Here is a 22,246-nt window from a genome sequence, read left to right as displayed (position 1 = left end):
TAACGTCTGCTGGACTTGCTAGTACATCCGACACAGACGCCCGCCGAAACAGCACTGTACACGTGGGTAAGCGTTGTCGCGACCTGGTGGGGAGTTGTTGGAGCAACTCTAAGGTACGTATAAGACACTTTTTAGACAAGATCGCTAAAAAAAAATAAAAAAAAAATTAGTAAGACTATAACAATAAAATAAAAAAAGCTTATGGCTGCTAAAAACCAGCAGCTCATTGACCATGGTCCGGCTCCTGCCGCACCAAACAAAAAAATGATTTGCTTGAGCCAGGAGGCTGGGATTTATGGAAAGGCCCATTGCATGCTGGGAGGCCGAAATATTTGACCAATTGGTGCAAATCCCCTGTCGCGTCATCATATCCCAATGTTATCCCGTGGATAACCTGTGGACCCTGCCGGAGAAATTAACATTTTACATCTATTACAGTACACAAACAGAACAGAGTACTAAAAGCTTACAATCCATAACAAGGTCAAAAGGGATAGGGGACTGGAATCTGAAGGCACAGTCAGCGAATACTCACCAGTGTACTCTCCCAATATGAGTCTGGACATAATGACTGTAAAAATAGGTGCTGAGCTTTTAACAGTTTCTGCAAAAGAGACAGCCACATTTTTCAAGCTGACCAGCCCAAGAACTACAGTGGAGAACCTGGAAAAAAAAAATCTTAGTGAAACTCCAAGTGATCGTTTAAATAGCAGTTATCTCAGATATGCTGTACAATATGCAATACATCTTCATCACTCTTCAGTATGAATAATAAGTAAATAACAATTTTAGTAAAACAGGCCTACACAGCCTTTGCTTTACACCTTGACGTCGGTATTAGGTGTTTCTAATGACCACTTTGGAGCGGAGTCTATTACTACAGTACTGTAAGATAATCAAAGGAACTCTATAGCCACTTCTCTAGGAACTAATGAAAACAAAGGCATGTTTACTTATTAATTGCATCATCTCTCTGTGATGTCAGTGACCAATAAGAAATGGACAGTCTGTATTCTCATTGATATTTCATTAAAAAAAAGTACATGATTCCACTGATTCGTAGAGAGTTAAAGTTTAAATGTGTTTAATGGGCAATTAAAGGAAATGTTCATAATATTTATATACTCTAACACATTTCTCTAGGGAAGTTTAAATAAGGATATTTACGTTCTTTCCTGGTTAAATGCTTTTCTTCGAGATCCATAGGGGACACAGGGATTACGCTTTCTATACGCTGTGCCAGCCACGTTTGTGAAAACCAAAGAGAACAAAGAGAAAGTAAGCTCTCCTAAGCGAAGCTGTTCTTTTCACATGAATACGGAGAGACTGTACCACATCCAAAAACCTCTCTTTGGAGGATAAACCTGGAGAGGTAAAGGCCGGAACCACAATCTCTTTGTTAAGGTGGAAAGACGACACCACCTTAGGCAGATAACCAGGGCGAGTTCTAAGAACTGCCCGGTCACGGTGAAAAATCAGAAAAGGTGACCGACAGGACTAGGCAACTAAATCTGAAACCCGTCTAGCAGAGGCGATAGCCAGCAAAAACAGAACCTTAAGAGTAAGCCACTTAAGGTCCACAGACTCAAGAGGTTCAAACGGAGACTCTTGTAAGGCGTCCAGAACAACCGACAAATCCCAAGGAGCCCCAGGAGGAACATAGGGAGGTTGAATTCGTAAAACACCCTGAGTGAATGAATATCAGGCAGAATCGCAATTTTTCTCTGAAACCATATTGACAAGGCAGAAATATGAACCTTGAGGGAGGCCAGACGAAGGACTAAGTCCAAGCCCTGTTGTAGGAAAGCCAAAAGATTGGCAGTACTGAACTTGAATGCATCAAAATTCCTAGCAGCACACCATGTGAAGTAAGAATTCCAGACCCTATAATAAATCCAAGCAGAAGTCGGTTACAAGTCTTCAACGTAGTTTGAATAACCGCCTCAGAAAACCCTTTGGCCCTCAGTACTGAAGCTTCAAGAGCCAAGCCGCCAAAGCCAGCCGGGCCAGACCCTGGTAGACACAAGGGCCCTGAACGAGGAGGTCTGGGTGCTGCGGAAGTAGAAGAGGACGCTCTATCGAGAGACCCTGCAGGCCTGAGAACCAATGCCGCCTGGGCCACGCCGAAGCGATTAGAAGTAGTAATCCTCCTTCTTGCTTGAACTTCCATATAACCCTGAGCAGAAGTGACACCGGAGGGAACACGTACAGCAGCCGAAAGTTCCGTGGAATTGCCAGTGCGTCCACGAACGCTGCTTGAGGATCCCTTGTCCTTGCCCCGTAGACCAGAACCTTGTGATTGTTTAGAGATGCCATCAGGTCTACGTCTGGTAGGCCCCCTTGTCCACTATTAATTGAAAGACTTCCGGATGAAAGCTCCACTCTCCGGCGTGCATGTCCTAACGACTGAGGAAGTCCGCATCCCAGTGGAGGACTCCCGGAATGAACAATGCTGATATGGCTGGCAGATGGCTTTCCGCCCATTGAAGTATCCTTGACACTTCCCTCATTGCCATGCGGCTTCGAGTGCCGCCTTGATGATTTATGTACGCCACTGTGCTGGCGTTGTCTGACGCCAGCACAGTGAACATGCCTGTTCTGTACCAGAACAGGGCTAGTGTCAATGCATTGAACACTGCCCACAATTCCAGAATGTTTATCAGGAGGAGATTCCTCCCTGGTTCACCGACCCTGAAGAGAGTGTTGCTCCAACACCGTGCCTCAGCACCGCAGACTGGCATCCGTCGTCAGAAGTATCCAGTTGGAGATCCAGAAGGGACGACCTCTGCTCAATTGCTGGTCCTGTAGCCACCAGGTCAGTGACAGGCAAACCTCCGGAGTTAAGGAGATCATGTGAGTCCTGATCCGGTGAGGAAGGCCGTCCCATTTGGAAAGAATCAACCTCTGGAGAGGGCGAGAGTGAAATTGAGCGTACTCTACCATGTCGAAAGCAGACACCATGAGGCCCAGTACTTGCATTGCAGAGTGTATAGACACACGTGGGCGGGATAGGAAGTGTCTTATTTTGTCCTGAAGTTTCAGGACCTTCTCCGGAGACAAAAACAACTGCTGGTTGTGGGTGTCCAACAATGCCCCCAGGTGCACCATGCTCTGAGCAGGGACCATGGAGGAGTTCTTCCCATTGATGAGCCACCCGTGGGCTTATAGGAATTGAACCATCAGTTCCAGATGAAGAAGGAGAACCTCTGGTGAGGTTGCCAGGATCAACAAATCATCCAAATACGGCAGGATCCTGATGGACTGACGGTGGAGGAGAGCCATCATGACCTTGGTGAAAATTTGTGGAGCCGTGGTCAGACCAAAAGGTAAGGCCTGGAATTGAGAATGTAGGTTGCCAATAGCAAACCTCAGGTATTGATGCGACACGGCAATAGGAATATGCAGGTAAGCATCCTGTTGTCCAGGGATACCATATAGTCCTTGGGCTCCAAAGCCAGAACAATAGAGCGATGCATTTCCATAAAGAATTTGGTAACTTTCACAAATTTGTTCAAAGACTTGAGGTTGAGAATGGGCCAAGAGGACCCTTTCGGTTTCAGGACTAGGAACAGCGTTGAATAGTACCCCGTCTCTCTGAGCCAGAGGCACCGGCACTATCACTCATGTATCCAGGAGAGATTGTGCCACCATACGGAGAGTTTTTGCTTTTACCTGATCCGAAGGGATGTTTGTTGAGCAAAACTGTCAAGGGGGACGTTTCTTGAAAGAGATGGCGTATCCGTGAGTGACGACATCCCTTACCCAGTCGTCCGAAGTGGTCTGTAACCACACCTGGGCAAACCGTAGAAGTCGGCCTCCCACCATGGAATCCCCCAGGGGGAGGCCTGCCCCATCATGCAGCAGGCTTGTCTGTTTTGGAAGCAGACTGACGGGCAGCCCAGGCACGTTTGGGCTTGGGCTTTGTAGATTTGGAAGCGCAAGCCTGTTTCGGGTACGCCTGGCCCTTTGCTTTACCTGGAGGTCGAAAGGAATGAAAGGAAGTACTCTTAGCCTTCGGAGCCAAAGGAGAAGTACTAGGGAGACATGCAGTCTTAGCTGATGCCAAGTCAGCAACAATCTTGTTGAGATTTTCCCCAAAAAGTATGTTTCCCTTAAAAGGGATTACCTCAAAGGTCATTTTAGAGTCCAGATCTACAGACCAGGACCGCAATCAGAGAATACGGCGAGCCAGAATGGACGTAGTAGACGCTTTGGCCGCCAGGACACCTGCATCAGATGCCGCCTCCTGAATATAATGAGAGGCTGTAATAATATATGAAAGATATTGTCTAGCATTATCAGGAAAATCAGACGGTAGTTCCGCTTCAACTTCCTGAACCCAGGCTTCAATAGCTTTTGCCGCCCAAGAAGCTGCAATAGTGGGCTTACATTATGCACAGCTCCTGCAAGAGTGTAAATGGACTTCAAGCAACCCACCACACACACTTATCCGTCGGTTCCTTCAGCGAGGTGACGGTAGTGACAGGGAGAGCAGAGGACACCACCAGACGCGTGACTTGTGAATCCACCGGTGGTGGTGTTTACCAACTTTTACTTAACTCTGCAGCGAGGGGATAACGAGCTAGCATCTTCTTAGACAGGGAAAATGTCTTTCCTGGATATTCCCAGGATTCCTGACGTATGTCAACCAAGTCGTCAGAATGGGGTAAAACGAATTTAGTAACCTTCTGACGTTTAAACTTATCTGGTTTCTTAGAGGTAGCTGGAGGCTCTTAGTCATCATCAATTTGAAGAAGCAGCCTGATAGCCTCCAAGAGGTCAGGAACAACCACTTGTGTCAGAGATCCCCCATAAAAAGCATCTGCATCAGTGTCTGAAGGGTCAGCGTAAGCGCCATCTTCATCGGATGAAGTATCCGAAATATGTGTGGATTGTGAGGAAGTAATGGCCGTTTAGATGACCCCTTGGTCTTAGGCGGGCGAGGGTCAGGATTTTGCTTAGCCCGAGACTGATTTAATTGCTGTAACTGAGAGGACAGTGTTTCTGCCCATGGCGGATTAACTGCAGGGACAATATGTGGCACTAATGGCACAGTTAGTCCCATGGGTGGCGCAAGTCTAGTTACTAGCGTAGTCAGTAAATTAGAGAAAGCAGCCCAAGGTGGGTCTTTAATTGACTCCGTTGCTGCAGACTGACTGTGGGGTATAGAACCCCCAGTACTTGAACCCTCAAGCTGCTATGTTTTCCTCCTGGTAATCCATGGCGTCGGCACTGCATGTTGCAGGATCAGCCATGGATCTACCACCCTGTTTAGCAGACATTATTTGTAAGCGTAACCTTAGGGTGTAATAGTACAATAACGAGATTTATGGTAAGAACTTACCGTTGTTAAATCTCTTTCTGCGAGGTACACTGGGCTTCACAAAGATTCCCATCGGGGTGTAGAGTAGGATCTTAATGCGAGGCACCAACAGGCTCAAAGCTTTCACTGTCCCCAAGATGCACAGCGCCGCCTCCTCTATAACCCTGCCTCCGTGCACAGCAGCTCAGTTTCGTTAACCAGCCCAATGCAGTAGCAGGTACTAGAGACGACAATCACTCGTAGCCAATTACACCACACACTCAACACAGGAAAGGGTGTCAGCTTCTTTGGGTTGGTATGGCATAGTCGCTAAGTGCGTCAGGGTGGGCGCCCTGTGGATCCCAGTGTACCTCGCAGAAAGAAATTTAACAACGGTAAGTTCTCACCATAAATCTCGTTTTCTGCTGCTGGGTACACTGGGCTCCACAAGGATTAACATCGGGGATGTCCTAAACCAGTTCCTTATGGGAGGGGACGCACTGTAGCGGGCACAAGAACCTGGCGTCCAAAGGAAGCATCCTGGGAGGCGGAAGTATCGAAGGCATAGAATCTAATGAACATGTTCCCTAAGGACCACGTAGCCGCCTTGCACAACTGTTCCAAGGGTGGAACCACGGTGGGCCGCCCAAGAAGGTCCAACCGACCGAGTAGAATGGGCTTTAATGGTAGCAGGAACTGGACGACCAGCCTGTACATAAGTGTGTGCAATCACCATTCTAATCCATCTGGCCAGTGTCTGCTTGGAAGCAGGCCAGCCACGTTTGTGAAAACCAAACCGTACGAAAAGAGATTCGGATATCCTAATGGAGGATGTTCTTTTCACATAGATACGGAGAGCCCGTACTACATCCAAAGACCTCTCTTTGGTAGACAACCCAGTAGAATTAAAGGCCGGAACCACAATCTCCTGGTTAAGGTGGAAGGAAGACACCAACTTGGATAAATAACCTGGCCGCATTCTAAGAACCGCCCGGTCATGGTGAAAAATTAAATGGGGAGACTTACAGGATAAGGCACCCAAGTCCGAGACCCTTCTAGCTGAAGCAATGGCCAGCAAAAACAGTACCATAAGGGAAAGCCACTTAAGGTCAGCAGAGGTAAGAGGTTCAAATGGATACTCTTGCAAGGCCTCCAAAACCACAACAGATCCCAAGGGGCCACAGGTGGCACATAAGGAGGCTGCCTCCGTAACACGCCCTGAGTGAATGTATGCACATCAGGTAATGCAGCAATCTTTCTCTAAAACCAAACCAACAAGGCAGAAAACCTTGAGGGAGGCCAGACGCAGGCCCAAGTCCAGGCCCTGTTGTAAAAGGCCAATAGCTTGGCCGTACTAAACTTGAAAACGTCATGATTGTGAGACGCACACCAAGTAAAGTAAGCATTCCAGACCCTATGGTAGATCCGAGCAGAAGCCGGCTTACGGGCCTTCAACATAGTTTGAACGACCGCCTCAGAAAAACCATTGGCCCTCAGGACGGAAGCTTCAAGAGCCATGCCGTCAAAGCCAGATGGGCCAAGTCTTGGTAAACACAAGGGCCCTGAACGAGGAGGTCTGGTTATTGTGGAAGTAGAAGGGGACAATCCAACAAGAGGTCCTGTGGATCGGAGAACCAGTGCCGCCTGGGCCACGCTGGAGCGACCAGAAGTAGGTTTCCTCCTTCTTGCTTGAACTTCCGTATTACTCTGGACAGGAGTGACACCGGAGGGAACACATACGGCAGCCGAAAGTTCGATGGAATTGCCAGAGCATCCACGAACGCTGCTTGAGGATCCCTTGTCCTTGCTCCGAAGACCGGAACCTTGTAATTGTGTCGAGATGCCATCAGATCCACATCTGGAAGGCCCCACGTGTCCACGAGAAGTTGAAACACCTCTGGATGGAGGCTCCACTCTCCGGCGTGTACGTCCTGACGACTGAAATAGTCCGCTTCCCAGTTCAGAACGCCTGGAATGAACACTGCCGATATGGCCAGCAGATGGCGTTCTGCCCACTGATCAATCCGTGATACTTCCCTCATTACCATGCAGCTTCGAGTGCCGCCTTGATGATTGATGTAGGCCACCGTGGTGGCGTTGTCCGATTGTACTTGAACAGGTCTGTTCTGTATCAGATGCTGGGCCATTGTCAACGCATTGAACACTGCCCACAATTCCATAATGTTTATCGGGAGTAGAGACTTCTCCTCGGTCCACCGACCCTGGAGAGAGTGTTGTTCCAACACTGCGCCCCAACCTCTCCGACTGGCATCCGTCGTCAGCAGGACCCAGTCGGATATCCAGAAGGGACGGCCCCTGCTCAATCGATGGTACTGTAGCCACCAGCTCAGTGATAGGCGGACCTCCGGAGACAAGGAGATCATGCGAGATATGATCTGGTGAGACAGGCCGCCCCACTTGGACAGAATCAACTTCTGCAGGGGGCGAGAATGGAATTGAGCATACTCCACCATGTCGAAAGCCGACCCCATGAGACCTATCACTTGCATTGCTGAATGAATCGACACTTACGGATGAGATAGGAAGCATCAAATCCTGTCCTGAAGTTTCAGGATTTTCTCCTAAGACAAGAACAACCACTGGTTGTGAGTGTCCAATAACGCACCTAGGTGTACCATGCTCCGAGCAGGAACCAGGGATGATTTCTTCCAGTTGACAAGCCACCCGTGGGCTGTCATGACCTCGACAGTCAGATCTAGATGACACAGGAGAATTTCTGGGGAATTTGCCAGGATCAACAAATCGTCTAGGTTGGGAAGGATCCTGACCCCTTGACGGCGAAGTGAAGCCGTCATGACCGTCATTACTTTGGTGAAAACTCGGGGAGCTGCTGTCAAACCAAAGGGTAATGACCGAAATTGTTAACGAAGGTTGCCCACCGCGAACCTCAGGTACTGCTGATGAGACACTGCAATAGGAATATGCAGGTAGGCATCCTGTATGTCCAGGGGGACCATAGGAGTCCCCAGGCTCCAAGGCCAGAACAATAGAGCGCAGAGTTCTATACAAAACTTGGAGACCCGCACATACTTGTTCAAGGACTTCAGATTGAGAATGGGCCGCGAGGACCCGTTCGGTGTCGGGACTAGAAACAGCAGGGAATAGTACCCCTTGCCTCCCTGAGCCAGAGGCACCTGTACTACAACTCCTGTGGTCAGGAGGGAATGTACCACCGAATGCAGAGTGTTTGCTTTTGCCGGGTCCAGAGGAACATCTGTCAGGCAAAATCGATGAGAGGGACGATTCTTGAAGGGTACGGCGTAACCTTGAGTGACGACTTCCCTTACCCAGGTATCTGAAGTGGTCTTCAACCATTCCTGGGCAAAACCTAGAAGTCGGCCCCCCAGCCTGGGATCACCCAGAGGGAGGCCCGCGCCGTCATGCGGCAGGCCTGTCAGTTCTGGAAGTAGGCTGACGGGCAGCCCAGGGCTCGCTTCGGTCTGTGCTCAGTAGGTCTGGAAGCACGAGCTTGCTTTGGGTATGCCTGACCTTTTGCTTTACCTGGAAGACAAAAGGGCAGAAGGAAAATACTTTTAGCCTTTTGGGCGGAAGGAGCTGTACTAGGTAGACAAGCTGTTTTAGCAGTAGCCAGATCAGCCACAATCTTATTGAGGTCTTCTCCAAAGATAATGTCTCCCCTGAAAGGAAGCACCTCCAGGGTTTTCTTGGAAACCATATTCACCAACCAGGATCTCAACCAAAGGATACGTCTGGCCAAGACGGACGTAGCAGCAGCCTTGGCCGCCAGCACCCCGGCATCGGAGGCCGCCTCCTTAAGGTACAGGGAAACCGTGGTAATATACGAGAGACATTGTCGAGCATGCTCAGAAGCATTAGAAGGCAGCTCCGCCTCCAGCTCCTGAGCCCACGCCTCAACAGCTTCAGCAGCCCATGTTGCTGCAATGGTTGGCCTATGAACAGCCCCCGTTAGGGTGTAAATCGCTTTCAAACAACCCTACACACGTCTATCCATCTGTTCCTTCAGAGAGGTGACGGTAGATAGTGTTCACTCTAGGCTGTTTTAGCAGGGCGCCGCGCCCTGCCCGTTTTCTAGCAGGCAAAACCCGCCCTGAGCCCTTTTGCGGCGCCCTGCTAGAACAGCCGCCCGCTTCCTGCCCTCCCAGCGTGTAAAGATGCCGTGCGCATGCGCGCGGCATCCATTCATGCATTGGGAGAGAGCTGGGGGAAGCCCAGCACCGATGGAGGTGCTGGGCACGCCCCTAAAAGTGACGTTGCCGGCCACAGACGCCCTCTATAGTAGCGTCTGTGGGTCGCACCGTCCACTAAAATGACGTAGGCGTGGCCACGTCCCCTAATTTGCGTGGCCGCGCCCCGTTTCGGGCGCACGCGCGATATGCCCCCAGAGTCCGGTGCCATGCCCCTTTTCACTTCTAAAGTGAACACTACGGTAGTTACTGGCAGAGCTGAGGAAACTACCATGCGCACCACATGAGAATCTACAGGCGGAGGAGTTTCCCAATTTTTACATAGTTCCGCAGAGAGAGAGGATAGCGAGCCAACAGCCTCTTATTTGGTGTGAATTTTGTCCCCGGATTTTCCCAGGATTCCTGACGTATGTCAGCCAGGTGTTGAGAATGAGGTAAAACTTGTTTAACCACCTTCTTACGTTTAAATCTGTCCGGCTTTTTAGAGACAGCCTCAGGCTCAGGTTCATCAGAGACCTGAAGAATGAGCCTGATAGCATCAATCAAATCAGGGACATTCACCATCGACTTCCCTTCCCCATCAGAAGCATCTGAATCAGTGTCTGTGAGGTCAGTATATGCACCATCCTCCTCAGAGGATGTGTCCGGGACAGCGGTGGATTGTGAGGAGGTAATTGCCCGTTTAGAAGACATTTTAGTCTTAGGTGGGCGAGAGAGAGATTTAGATTTTGCCGGTTCAATTGCTGTAACTGAGTGGAGATTTGATCTGCCCATGGCGGATTAATTGCAGGGACCATAAACTGCTGCATTGGCACAGGTGGTCCCACAGGGGGTGCAAGTTTTGTTACAAGCGTGTTTAACAGCATGGAGAAGGTAGCCCAAGGTGGGTCATTTGTTGCCCCCTGTGCTACGGACCCGCTAGGAGGTAAGGAACCACCTGAACCTTAACTCTCTGCTGCCAAATTTTCCTCCAAAATGTCTACAGTATCACCACCACGCAGTGTGGGAGAAGCCCCAGCTCTGTTGCCTCGTATAGCTGACATAACAATAAGTACAATATTGGGCAACCTGGTACAATACTTAGCCATACAGTATATACCTAGCAAGAACTCCCAGTGAAGTGTGACTTTCCGGTCAGCACAAACCGGGAATCCAAGAGATATATAGGGTAACTATAAATCACAAAGAAAAATACACAGCAAGTATATCTTGTGAAAAACCCATATTATATAGAAAACCTGATACACTTAGCCCCCTCAGGTTATGGAATATAGGAGTAGCACACTGAGTGAAACACCCGATATGGCAGCAACGCAGCAGCTACATGCACACACACATATATAGTCACAAGCGTACCATGCAGAAATGATGCACCATAAAACTGCACTGGACTAGCAATACAAAGTAATACTCAGTATAGCTATATATGTTAACAATATATATAACAAAGCACAGTAGATACTGGATGTATATCACAGGGTGTTTGTACCACACAGCCTTGAACGTATGCACTCTTTCTTAACACTGTCCCAGTGACAAGTAGAATACTTAAGTGTCTTGTAAAATGCACAGCACTGGCGATCAGGCGGCTTTACAGAGGAGGATTTGCCCCAGCAGTCCCAGGAACAGCTCAGCTCCATTATGATGGCGGCTGAAAGGGAGTGAGGGAAAGATATGCAGCTCCAGGGAGGGAACATTCACTGAAATGGCGCCCTGTGGCTGGGGGAGGGGCTACAGGTTTGGCCTTCTCCCCCTGTAAAAATGGGGTTTTAATGAGAGGAAAAAACCCCACCCGTGCCCAGTGTCCCGGTGACTAGTGGTGCGGCTGCCCGATTACAGTGTCCACACCAGCACGCGCGGCCCACCTCCCACGGCTGAGCCGGATCGCGGTTAACAATGGGCCAAGGAGACCCCTTACCTCCCCTTGTACCTGCGGCCACGCGATCCTGGAGGGCAGCGGCGGGTGTATGTGACTGACAGGAAAGACACCAGGGCCTCCGCTGTAGTTACCCGGCAACCAGGGCGTGGGAGTATACAGCGCCACTAGGGGAGTGATGGAGCTGCAGCAGAGTATGTCTTATGACATACATAAAAGCTGCATCCCTTGAAGTCTTCAAAGTATTTCTTTCTTCTTTTCTTCAAATAAAGCTATAAATGGGCAGCAAAAGGCAGCCCCCCTGTTGATTGCCTGCATACTGCACGGCACCAACTTACAAACTGAGCTCCTGTGCACGGAGGCAGGGTTATAGAGGAGGCGGCGCTGTGCATCTTGGGAACAGTCTAAGCTTTGAGCCTGTTGGTGCCTCGGATCAAGATCCTACTCTACACCCCAATGTTAATCCTCGTCGCGCCCAGTGTACCCCGCAGCAGAAATAAGCAGACAAAAAAATCAAATCAGAGCACAAACAGAGGATTTAAGAGGTATGTGGAGACTGTAAAACACAGAGAAAAATACCAAAGTAGTATATCCTGTGAAACACTATATTATATGAGAACCCTGATACCCTTAGCCCCCTTCAGGGTACAGAATATAGGGATAGCAATATGTGTGAGACACACAACAGCTATAGGCACACACAGTAACATGTGCAATGCAGAAATTATTACAAACAATAAAACTGCACTGGACTAGCAATACTAAGTAACCGTACTACCAAGTAAAGCTATGTAGGTATATAGATATAACAATGCACAGTAAAGACTGGATGTATATCACAGGGTACTTGTACTAAATATCCCTGTAGTGATGCACTTGTTCTTAACTAACACTGTCTAAATGACATGTAGAATACTTAAGTGTCCTGTAAATGCACAGCACCGATAATGCAGGCAGCTTTACAGAGGAGACATTGCCCAGCAGTCACAGAATCAGCTCAGCATGTGTGTAATGGCGCCCAAACGCTGACAGGGAGTAAGGGAGACAGAAAGATGCAGCTCCAGGGCGGGAACATTTGCAGTAAATGGCGCCTGTGGCTGGGGGAGGGGCCTTTTTACCTTGCTGGACTTCACCACCGGGTACTGAGGGGCCTAGTAAAACGAATATTTAGGGAACCAGACATGTACCCCTTACCCTGGTGGTCTAATGGGGTCCCTGTACGGACACAGTGTCCACGCCAGCACGCGTGGCTTGTCTCCTAGAGACCGCGCCGGATTGCAGTTTTCAGCGGGTCCCGTCTGGGGGACCCTCTTACCTCCTCCCTATGATGCAGCCACGCGATCCTGGAGAGCAGCGGCAAGTGTGTGTGCCCTGAAGAAAACCGGAGCCCTCCGCTGTAAGTACCCGGCAACCAGGGCGCGGGAGTATACAGCGCTGCTGGGGGAGGTGAGGGAGCTGCAGCACGATATGTCAGTATGACATATGGCACTTTTAAGTGCCTGTGCTGCGGCCCTTGACGTCTTCTATCTTCTGAAAAGCTCTTTTCAGGGCTGCCTGCACTACAGGCACCAACTTAAAAACTGAGCTCCAGTGCCTGGAGGCGGGGATATAGAGGAGACGGCGCTATGCATCCTGGGAACAGTCAAAGCTTTTTGCCTGTTGGTGCCTCGGATCAAGATCCAACTCTACACCCCGATGTTATTCCCTGTGGAATACTAGTGTACCCCGCTGCGGAAACAATTTATTTTGAGTTGTCAATATTATAATTAATAATCTGCTAAATTTGTCTCGTGTCCTAATTGCACTTGCTGGTGTGACTTTAATGAATTGGTTTAAGAATCAAGGCATAAGTGCAAAGTGTTGGATAAGAAGGCTATGTTTTACTATAAGGCAGGGATGGGAAACCTATGGCCCTCAAGCTGTTGTTAAACTACACATACCACCATGCCCTGCAACAGTTTTAGCATGGCCAAGTAGCAAAACTGTAGCAGGGCATGCTGGTATGTGTAGTTCCACAACAGCTGGAGGGCCAAAGGTTCCCCATCCCTGCTATAAGGCAACAAAAGAAACAATGTATCATGTTAACACAGAAGAAGAAGCCTAGATATTATCTCCTATAAGAAAGTGATACATCATCATTTGTGTCTAGCAAAGAATCATTGTCTGGGTAAAATTCATGGTCCTAGATGATGGCTGTTTAATTTTGATTCTGAATTTGACTTTTCATATAAAAGCGTGTTCATGACAGCCATGCAATGTTTTCTTTACAAACATATAGAGGCAGAGGTTCCTGCATTAGGAGGAGGTGCAGGCCCTGACATGCCACATGGAGCATTATGGGGTTGCTCCAAGGTAGGTAGCTCTTAGCTTAGACATATTGTAGTAAGGAGCCGTTATCATTTGGCTCCTTGCTGGTTAATCTTAGACCCAGATTGGGGTAATGGAGGTGTGAGGTGTGGTGCCTCTGGACTGGCTGAGCTGGATGGCCTTAATGTGGCATACCTTTACATTCTATTAACACTTTTCACTTTTTCATTTTTGAACACTATTTCTCTATTTTAATTGCATTAATTTTTGTATCACTTTCTCTATAGCTTCGGCTTCCTAAATACTAATTTATTAACACTATAATTTTTTCACTGGTATGCTACTTTCTGCTGCTTTCTGGCTTATGCTGGTGTTTTGGGGTGCCACACCCTGCACCTAGATATAGCGCTAGGGACCCCAAATATACAGAGATGCCTTGATGCGGCTTTGGGGCTTATTCACACATTTGCGCAAATATGTGTAACGAAGATCTCTGAATTCTATTATTATGTGGAATTTATATCTGGTTACGGTTATCATTCAGGGTGCTGGGGGAAACAAATGTTTTCTTTACGCCTGGAATATACTTAGTGTGTTGATTTGAGAAGGTACAAGGAATATATATTAATAAGGCAACACCTGTCATGATGTCTGACTGTACTTGGACCGGACAATGCTGGAGGAGCTTGACAGAGAGCCCGGAAGACAACTCAGAATTCCAGAAAACTGACTAGAAGTCAGCTCTCTTCAGTAGTTTACCGACCCTGAAAGAACCACTGGTAGGTTACTGCCCCCCCTCCTGTGCAGACTGGTGTCTGTGGGGAGGAGCACCCAGTCCTGAATCCAAAAGGGGCGGACCTTGTCTAGACACCCACGAGAGAAACGGAACTCCTGAAAGATGATTGTCTGCATCTTGATCTGCTGATGGGATTTGTTCCATTGGGTCAGAACTTCCATCTGAAGTGGCTAGGAGTGAAACTGAGCATACTCCACCATGTCGAAGGTGAAGACAAGCGATCCCAGATACACATGCAGGAGTGTATTGACACCAGCCATGATATAAGAACCTGCAAATCCGGTCCTGAATGTTCCGAAGCTTGCCCGCAGGGAGGAAGACCCATTGAACCCTAGAGTCCAGCAATGCCCCCTGCTGGAGCAGCTCCTGAGGCCCAATTGTTCATCCATCCGTGAGATTGCAGAAAATCTATCGCGAGATAGAGATAGTCGCAGAGAACATCTGGAGACTGGGCCAGGAAAAGATCGTCCAGGTTAGGTATAATCCTGACCTGTCTGCACCTAAATTGAGCAGCCATGCTTTCGTAAAGACATGAGAAACCATAGAAATTGGTAACGGTCCTCACGGACCGTAAACTAAATGAAGCAAGGTGACCGAGATGGATAGAAATAGTGTAAATGGACATCCTGTAAATTGGCAATTTTCTTTTGGAACCATACAGTCAATGCTGATACTTGCACTGTCAAGGAAGCCACCTTCAAACCTTTATCCATTCCGGCCTGAAGTAATGCTAAGACCCTGGAAACTCTTTTTTTTTTTTTTTAACGTAGAACAATTTTTTTATTAATGCATCACTTCACATTACAATAAAAGTTGTATAAACAGTACATGATTTAAGATGTACACATATAGCATAGGAAGTCTGATGTAAAAACAAGTGTATCAATTAGATATGAGCACACAATTCACAGTAGGTCATTTCAAGGACCAATGCTATACATAAATAATATTGTCGTCTACACGTACTGTAGAGATTAGGTATAGTAAATGTTTAACTACAAGAAACATGCATTTTAAGCGATACGGAGGAGTGGGGGAGGCCGAGGCTCGACGACACCGCCAGCATTCAGTTGTCAAGCACGATGGGAGGGTCCCCCATCGCCACTCTTGTCTCATACCACTCAGTGGTTTTAAAGGAGTGATTAAGTCTAGCCTGAAAATCTACCGGAAGAGTGGCGATATAGCTCTCCCAGGAGTCTAAAAATCTCCCCACTAATTTGTCTTTCTGTAGTGTGGTTTCTAGCCATTGCATCTGAAAAAAATGATGGAGCTTTCCCTTAAACAATGCTAGAGTAGGTGGATCCTTATATATCCAAGATTGCAAAATTGCTTTTCGTGCAGCCGCACTAATCGCCAGTAACAATCTTTTACATCCCTTCGTTACCCTTACCCTGGAAACTCTTAAAGATTTAGGGTCCATTTTCTGTTCACTGCACCAATGAATATAGGTTTGCCATATTCGGTGATAAATGCAAGCTGAGGAAGGTTTCCTTGCTCTAAGCGTATTTTGAATTACCTGTAGTGAGAATCCTTTTGACTTCAGGATAGAGGTTTCAAAAGCCACGCCGTCAAAGACAGTAGATCCAGATGTCTGTGATAACAAGGACCCTGCATCAGTAGATCTGGACGTTGAGGGAGCAGAAGTGGAACATCCAGCGACATCCTCTGCAGATCTGTGTACCAATGTCTTTTGGGCCAAGCTGGAGCTATTAGTATCACGGCACCTTTTCCTTGCTTTATCTTTCTCACCACCCTTGGTAATAGGATGATTGGTGGAAACACTTAATCCAGATGAAAATCCCATCTCAATGACTGGGCATCCACAAAGATCACTCTAGGATCCTTTGTTCTTGATCCGTATGCAAGCACTTTGTTTTTCAGAGGGGACGCCATGAGATCTATCTCTGGCAACCCCCACTTGTTTACTAGAGTCTGGAAGACCTCTGGGTGTAGAGCCCATTTGCTTGCCTGAATGGCTTGTCGACTGAGAAAGTCAGCTTCCCAGTTTAGGACTCTCGGAACGAACACTGCAGACAAGGCTGGATGATGAAGTTCTGCCCACTTTAGTATGCGACTTCCCTCCTTCATCGCTACTGCCGTCGCATTGTCCGAGCGGATCTGGACTGGTTTTCCCCGAAGAATGTCCTTTGCCTGAATCAGTGCCTTGTATATGGCCCGAAGTTCCAATATGTTTATTGGCAGGCAACTTTCTTCCTTAGTCCATTGCCCCTGAAAACACAACCTTCCTGTCACTGCTCCCCAGCCCTGGAGACTTGCGTCTGTCGTCAGAATTTCCCAATCTGATATCCAAAAGGGTCTCCCCTTGTTCAGATGAGATGTCTGTAGCCACCAGGCTAATGACCTTCTTACTTCTATCATAAAAAAAACAGTGTGTTTTTATCGTTTGATGCAACCCATTCCATTTGGCAAGAATCAGACGCTGCAGAGGCCTCGAGTGGAATTGTGCATACTCCACCATGTTGAATGTTGTCACCATCAAACCCATCACGCGCATTGCTGTGTGAATGGATACCTATTGACTGTGTAACAAGTCCTGAATCCTTGACAGGACCTTGGATATCTTGTTCAGAGGTAAAATTACTCTCTAAAGACTTGAATCCAGTACAGCACCCAAGTGAGTCATCCGTCGTGACAGAACCAGAGACTATTTTGCACAATTTATGAGCCACCCGTGGTTCTGCAGACACGTTATTGTCTGTTGCAGATGACATAAGAGCAATTCCTGCATCTGTGCCAGGATTAAAAGATCGGCGAGGTATGGAAATATTCTTATCCCCTGCTGGCGGAGATAAGCTGCCATTACCACCATAATCTTGGTAAATACTCTGGGAGTTGTGGCTAACCCAAAAGGTAGGGCCTGGAACTGAAAATGCTGTTGGAGGATAGCGAACCTGAGATAGCACTGATGGGACAGTGCTATAGGAATATGTAGGTAAGCATCCTGTATATCCAGGGATACCATATAATCCCCTGGCTCCATGGCCAAAATGATGGAACGTAACGTCTCCATGTGAAACAGAGGTACCCAAAGGTATTTGTTCAGTACTTTGAGATTAAGAATGGGCCGAAATGACTCATTTGGCGTCTGAACTAAAAACAGGTTGGAGTAAAAACCCTGTCCTCGTTGTGCAGGAGGAACTGGAATGACTACTCCTGAATGAATCAATTTCTGAACTGCCTCTAAACAAAGCCCTGCTCTCTACCCGAAACGGGCTGGTACAAAAGGAGGGTGCTTCTTGTAGGCAAAAGCATAACCTAGAGATACCACTTCCTGCACACAGGCATCTGTTGTAGACTGCTGCCAGATCTGTGTAAACCGAAGAAGTCGGCCCCCCCACCCTGGGGTCCCCAAGGTGGAGGCCTGCACCATCAGGCTGATGTCCTATTTGTTTTCCCAACCGGTCCTCTAGTAGCCATATGCTTTTTAGTCTTACCAGACTTCTTGTATTGGGGCTGCTTGCCATCACTTTTTCCTTTAGCTTTTCCTCGAGACCCGAAGGGACGAAAAGCCGGAACTTTAGGTTTGAAATTGTATGTGGAAGGAAACTTGACCTTTTTGGAGTCTGCTTCTGACACCAAAATATCTGTCAATTCTTTACCAAAAAGAATATCTGCAGAAAAGGGCAAAGATTCTATAACCTTCTTAGATTCTGAATCAGCTTTCCACGTACATAGCCAAACTGCTTTGCAAGCAGCTTTTGTTGAAGCTGATGCCCTGGAGGCAATAGTACCCATATCCAATGCTGCTTCTTCCAAGAACATTGCAGCCTGTTTTATATGAGCTATATGGGATTTTTGCTCTCTAGAAGCTATAGACAAATCCCCCTTCAATGCATCAGCCCAGGTAGCCACTGCCTTTGCCATCCAAGATGAAGCCATGGCTGGCCTTACGACTGCCCCAGACAGGGAAAAATTGTTAAGAGGATAATTGGAATTCCATTTCTTACGAATTCTAACTTCTTATTGGGCATAACCCAAGCCTCTTCCATTATTTCCGTCAGCTGATCTGACCCTGGAAACTCAGTTTTAACTGTTTTGGGATGTTTAAACACAGGTGTCTTGGTTTTTAACACAGGCTCTGCTGAATCCTCTAAGGATAGAATGGCTTTCATTGCTTTAATTAACTCACCTATATCCAATCAGCTGAGACCTTCCTCCTCCTCTTCATATGCCGAAGTAGAATTAATTGAGCTTTCATCTTCCGATGAATCCTCATCTGAATCATGTGTAGCCTGTGAGGGTGAAGATTTACTTACCACTGGTTTATCAGCTTGTTTCATTTGAGAAGCTGCTGCTGGAAGTGATACACCATAGGTGGGGAGCTGCATGTAAGGGTTAGTATAACCTATCCCTGGTACAGGAGTTTGAGGAATTATCCGTTCAGCTATACTGGATAAAGTCTGAGCAAACATAGCCCAAGGTGGATCCATCTGCACCTGAATCTGCCTTGTATTTTTCATTAACCCCTGATGAAAGCTAAAACAATTTGCATGCAAACCATCCTGAACCAGATCCTGAGAGGATAACACAGCTTTGCAAGACAAACATGATATGAGTGTTGGTGTTGCTGTGAGTGTACCTTCCTCACCTTTGCCGCTCTTAGACATGGTAAATAGCACTTCCACAGTGTACTACACAATTTGTGACTGTAATCACTTTAAATTTCTTAAAGTGACATACAATCCGACCCTACCCATGCACCAGCATTGAGGATCGGAATAAAACAAACTGACAGAAATATAGTAAAGTCAGCAATCACACTAGCAGTCAGTCACGTTATACATTAGTATAATAAGCAATATGAGCACATCATCAACTACATTTTAAGTATGTAGGAGAATATATTACTGCATCATGTTTAAACAGATCTAACGTATTCAGACGCAACGCGAAAGAAAAAGTAGTAAATGTATACAGACTCATATGCAATACGCACTTATCTAACTATTCGTACTAAAAGGGTAGATAGAGACTTTGTGCTGTATAACCCATATTCAGTAGAGTGAGATACAGTGAGATTCACCTCGCTTCCAGGACCAATCAATAAGTTAGTGAATGCTGAGTGGATCCAGACGCTACTAGTCTACACTGCCGCTCCATGAACCTATAGTGAACACAGACGCTCAGTGAACACGGACACACTAGTTACACAGCCGCCTATGCTGCGACTGGGTCCCCTTCGTGTACAGCAGGCATGTCCAAACTGCGGCCCTCCAGCTGTTGAGAAACTACACATCCCAGCATGCCCTGACACAGCTTTAGCATTCTCTAACAGCAAAACTGTGTCAGGGAATGCTGGAATATGTAGTTTCATAACAGCTGGAGGGCCGCAGTTTGGACATGCCTGGTGTACAGCGTCTGAGACGGAAGCGGGAAACAGTTCATGGTGGGATGAACCGGGGGAGGGGCGACCAGGAGAGCATCCGACTCCCCACTGCTGACATCAACCATAGGGATCGCGGCCTCATACTATTCCTGGAGCCTACGATCCCTAAGCCTAGTGCTTGTGCACCCGATGTGGCAGCCGTGTCAGCGACTGTTTGGTAGTCTCCTCCCAAAACAGTGCGGCTGTGTCCGTTTTCCCCTTCTAAGCGTAACCGATGCCTTACCTTCTCCCCGTGCTCCAGCCACAGCCTGGTAATGTCTGCTGGACCTGCTAGTATTTCCGACATAGATGCCACCCGAAACAGCACTGTACTTGTGGGTAAGCGTTGTCGCGACCCGGCGGAGAGTTGTTGGAGCGACTCTAAGGTACATATAAGATGCTGTTTAGAAAGATCACTCAGAAAAATAGTAAGACTATAAAAATAAAATAAGAAAGCGTAGGGCTGCTAAAAACCAGCAGCCCTCTGACCATGGTCCGACTCCTGCCGCACCAAACAAAAAACTGATTTGCCTGAGCAAGGAGGCGGGGATATATGGACGGGCCCATTGCATGCTGGGAGGCCGCAAAAGCTTTCACCGATTGGTGCAAATCCGCTGTCGCTTCATCATATCCCGTTGTTATCCTGTGGATAACCTGTGGACCCTGCCGGAGAAAAAATTGTTCCGGAGGATGCTCCCAGAAGGTTATAGCGTAGTCTTGGGAGACAACACCGCGTATCCAGGCACCCATTGTGGTTGCTATCCAGGTCCAAAGGAAAAGCCGAAGCTGGCCTCCCACGCTGGGGTCCCCCAGGTGGTGGCCCACCCCATCAGTCAGCTGACTTGGCAGACGGGCTCCTGTTAGACCTTGGTGCTTGTAGCTGTTGGAGGAAGAACTCTGGAACCTAAAGAAACGCTGGCGTTTGGCTTCTTCTTCTTCGAAAGGAGCAGAATTTTTAAAACAAGTTCTGTATGTACAAAACACAAAAGCCCCCCACCTCCTTAGGAGTTTTGCTCTTGGAAGAGATAATACAAAAATCCCAGGCAATCACCACACACTAGGTTAGAGTAACAGAGGTGTGCAATCAAGGAATAGTGCAATCAATGTAAGGCCGTGCAAACTGAATAATAAGTGGGGAGTAGCAGAGGGGGAGACACAGTGAACCCATCACCCCTGCCTTTGCAAGGGCTATCTGTCCTGGGAAAGTAGAGATACTGCAGAAAATAAACACAGGAGCTAACAAGAAGAGAGTAAAAAATACCTTTCAAATGAGGGTAAGCATACAGATACATTCAATGCAATATAAAGTGGGTAGGGAGTGCTCAACAGTCCAAACCCCAGTCGGTTGGAAGGAGCTTAATTGTATAACCTGACCTGAGAGTGAGGTATATAGGGAGACAGGAGTCCAACTCTCCGGAGACTAGCTGTAGCCGGCAGTGCTATGAAATAGCAACTCTGCGTCTCTGTGAGGGAGGGAAGAGGAGGAGGAGAAACCCAGTGGCAGGTAGACTCACTGATGCAATGCGTTATGGGCTGGAGGAAGAGCTAACAGAGAGAGCCTACCTCCCACTACGGAGCCACCAGGGTATAATGGGCGCATACCAAAGTAGTGCCCCGTTGCCTATGCCTGGTAATCTAGTGGGGGTGCAGGAAAACTGGGCTCCCGCTGTCAGCTCCGCCAGTAGTCTCCGCCTTACACGGCGTCTTTAACTGTTTGGTGCCAAGCCTCTTCTGCTCAGCCTACACTCAGTGTAATCCCTATAACCCCTATGGAGCGATGAAGAAAATTATCTTTACAGCTGCAGATTTTCTCAAAGGAGTTTGACTTTCTGCAAACAGATGAAAAAATAAGATTTTACTCACCGGTAAATCTATTTCTCGTAGTCCGTAGTGGATGCTGGGAACTCCGAAAGGACCATGGGGAATAGCGGCTCCGCAGGAGACTGGGCACAACTAAAGAAAGCTTTTAGGTCACCTGGTGTGCACTGGCTCCTCCCACTATGACCCTCCTCCAAGCCTCAGTTAGGACACTGTGCCCGGACGAGCTGACATAATAAGGAAGGATTTTGAATCCCGGGTAAGACTCCTACCAGCCACACCAATCACACCGTATAACTCGTGATACTATACCCAGTTTAACAGTATGAAAACAACTGAGCCTCTCAACAGATGGCTCAACAATAACCCTTTAGTTAACAATAACTATGTACAAGTATTGCAGACAATCCGCACTTGGGATGGGCGCCCAGCATCCACTACGGACTACGAGAAATAGATTTACCGGTGAGTAAAATCTTATTTTCTCTGAAGTCCTAGTGGATGCTGGGAACTCCGAAAGGACCATGGGGATTATACCAAAGCTCCCAAATGGGCGGGAGAGTGCGGATGACTC

At 47.7% G+C, this 22,246-nt stretch overlaps 1 protein-coding gene across 2 annotated transcripts in view; it reads right to left on the bottom strand.

The window, feature by feature from the left end:
- Positions 1-22,246, bottom strand: part of SLC35E2B (solute carrier family 35 member E2B) — a 260,653-nt gene that overhangs the window by 96,075 nt on the left and 142,332 nt on the right. For both annotated transcript variants that reach the window (XM_063942991.1, XM_063942990.1), the window contains exon 4: positions 536-663. In XM_063942991.1, coding sequence (XP_063799061.1) covers positions 536-663 — 128 coding nt within the window. The remainder of the gene's footprint in view (positions 1-535; positions 664-22,246) is intronic.

This window comes from Pseudophryne corroboree, chromosome 10 (assembly GCF_028390025.1).
Source record: "Pseudophryne corroboree isolate aPseCor3 chromosome 10, aPseCor3.hap2, whole genome shotgun sequence".
Lineage (NCBI taxonomy): Eukaryota > Metazoa > Chordata > Amphibia > Anura > Myobatrachidae > Pseudophryne > Pseudophryne corroboree.
Note: the sequence above shows the minus strand (reverse complement) of the source record. Positions and strands in the feature narration are given on the sequence as shown.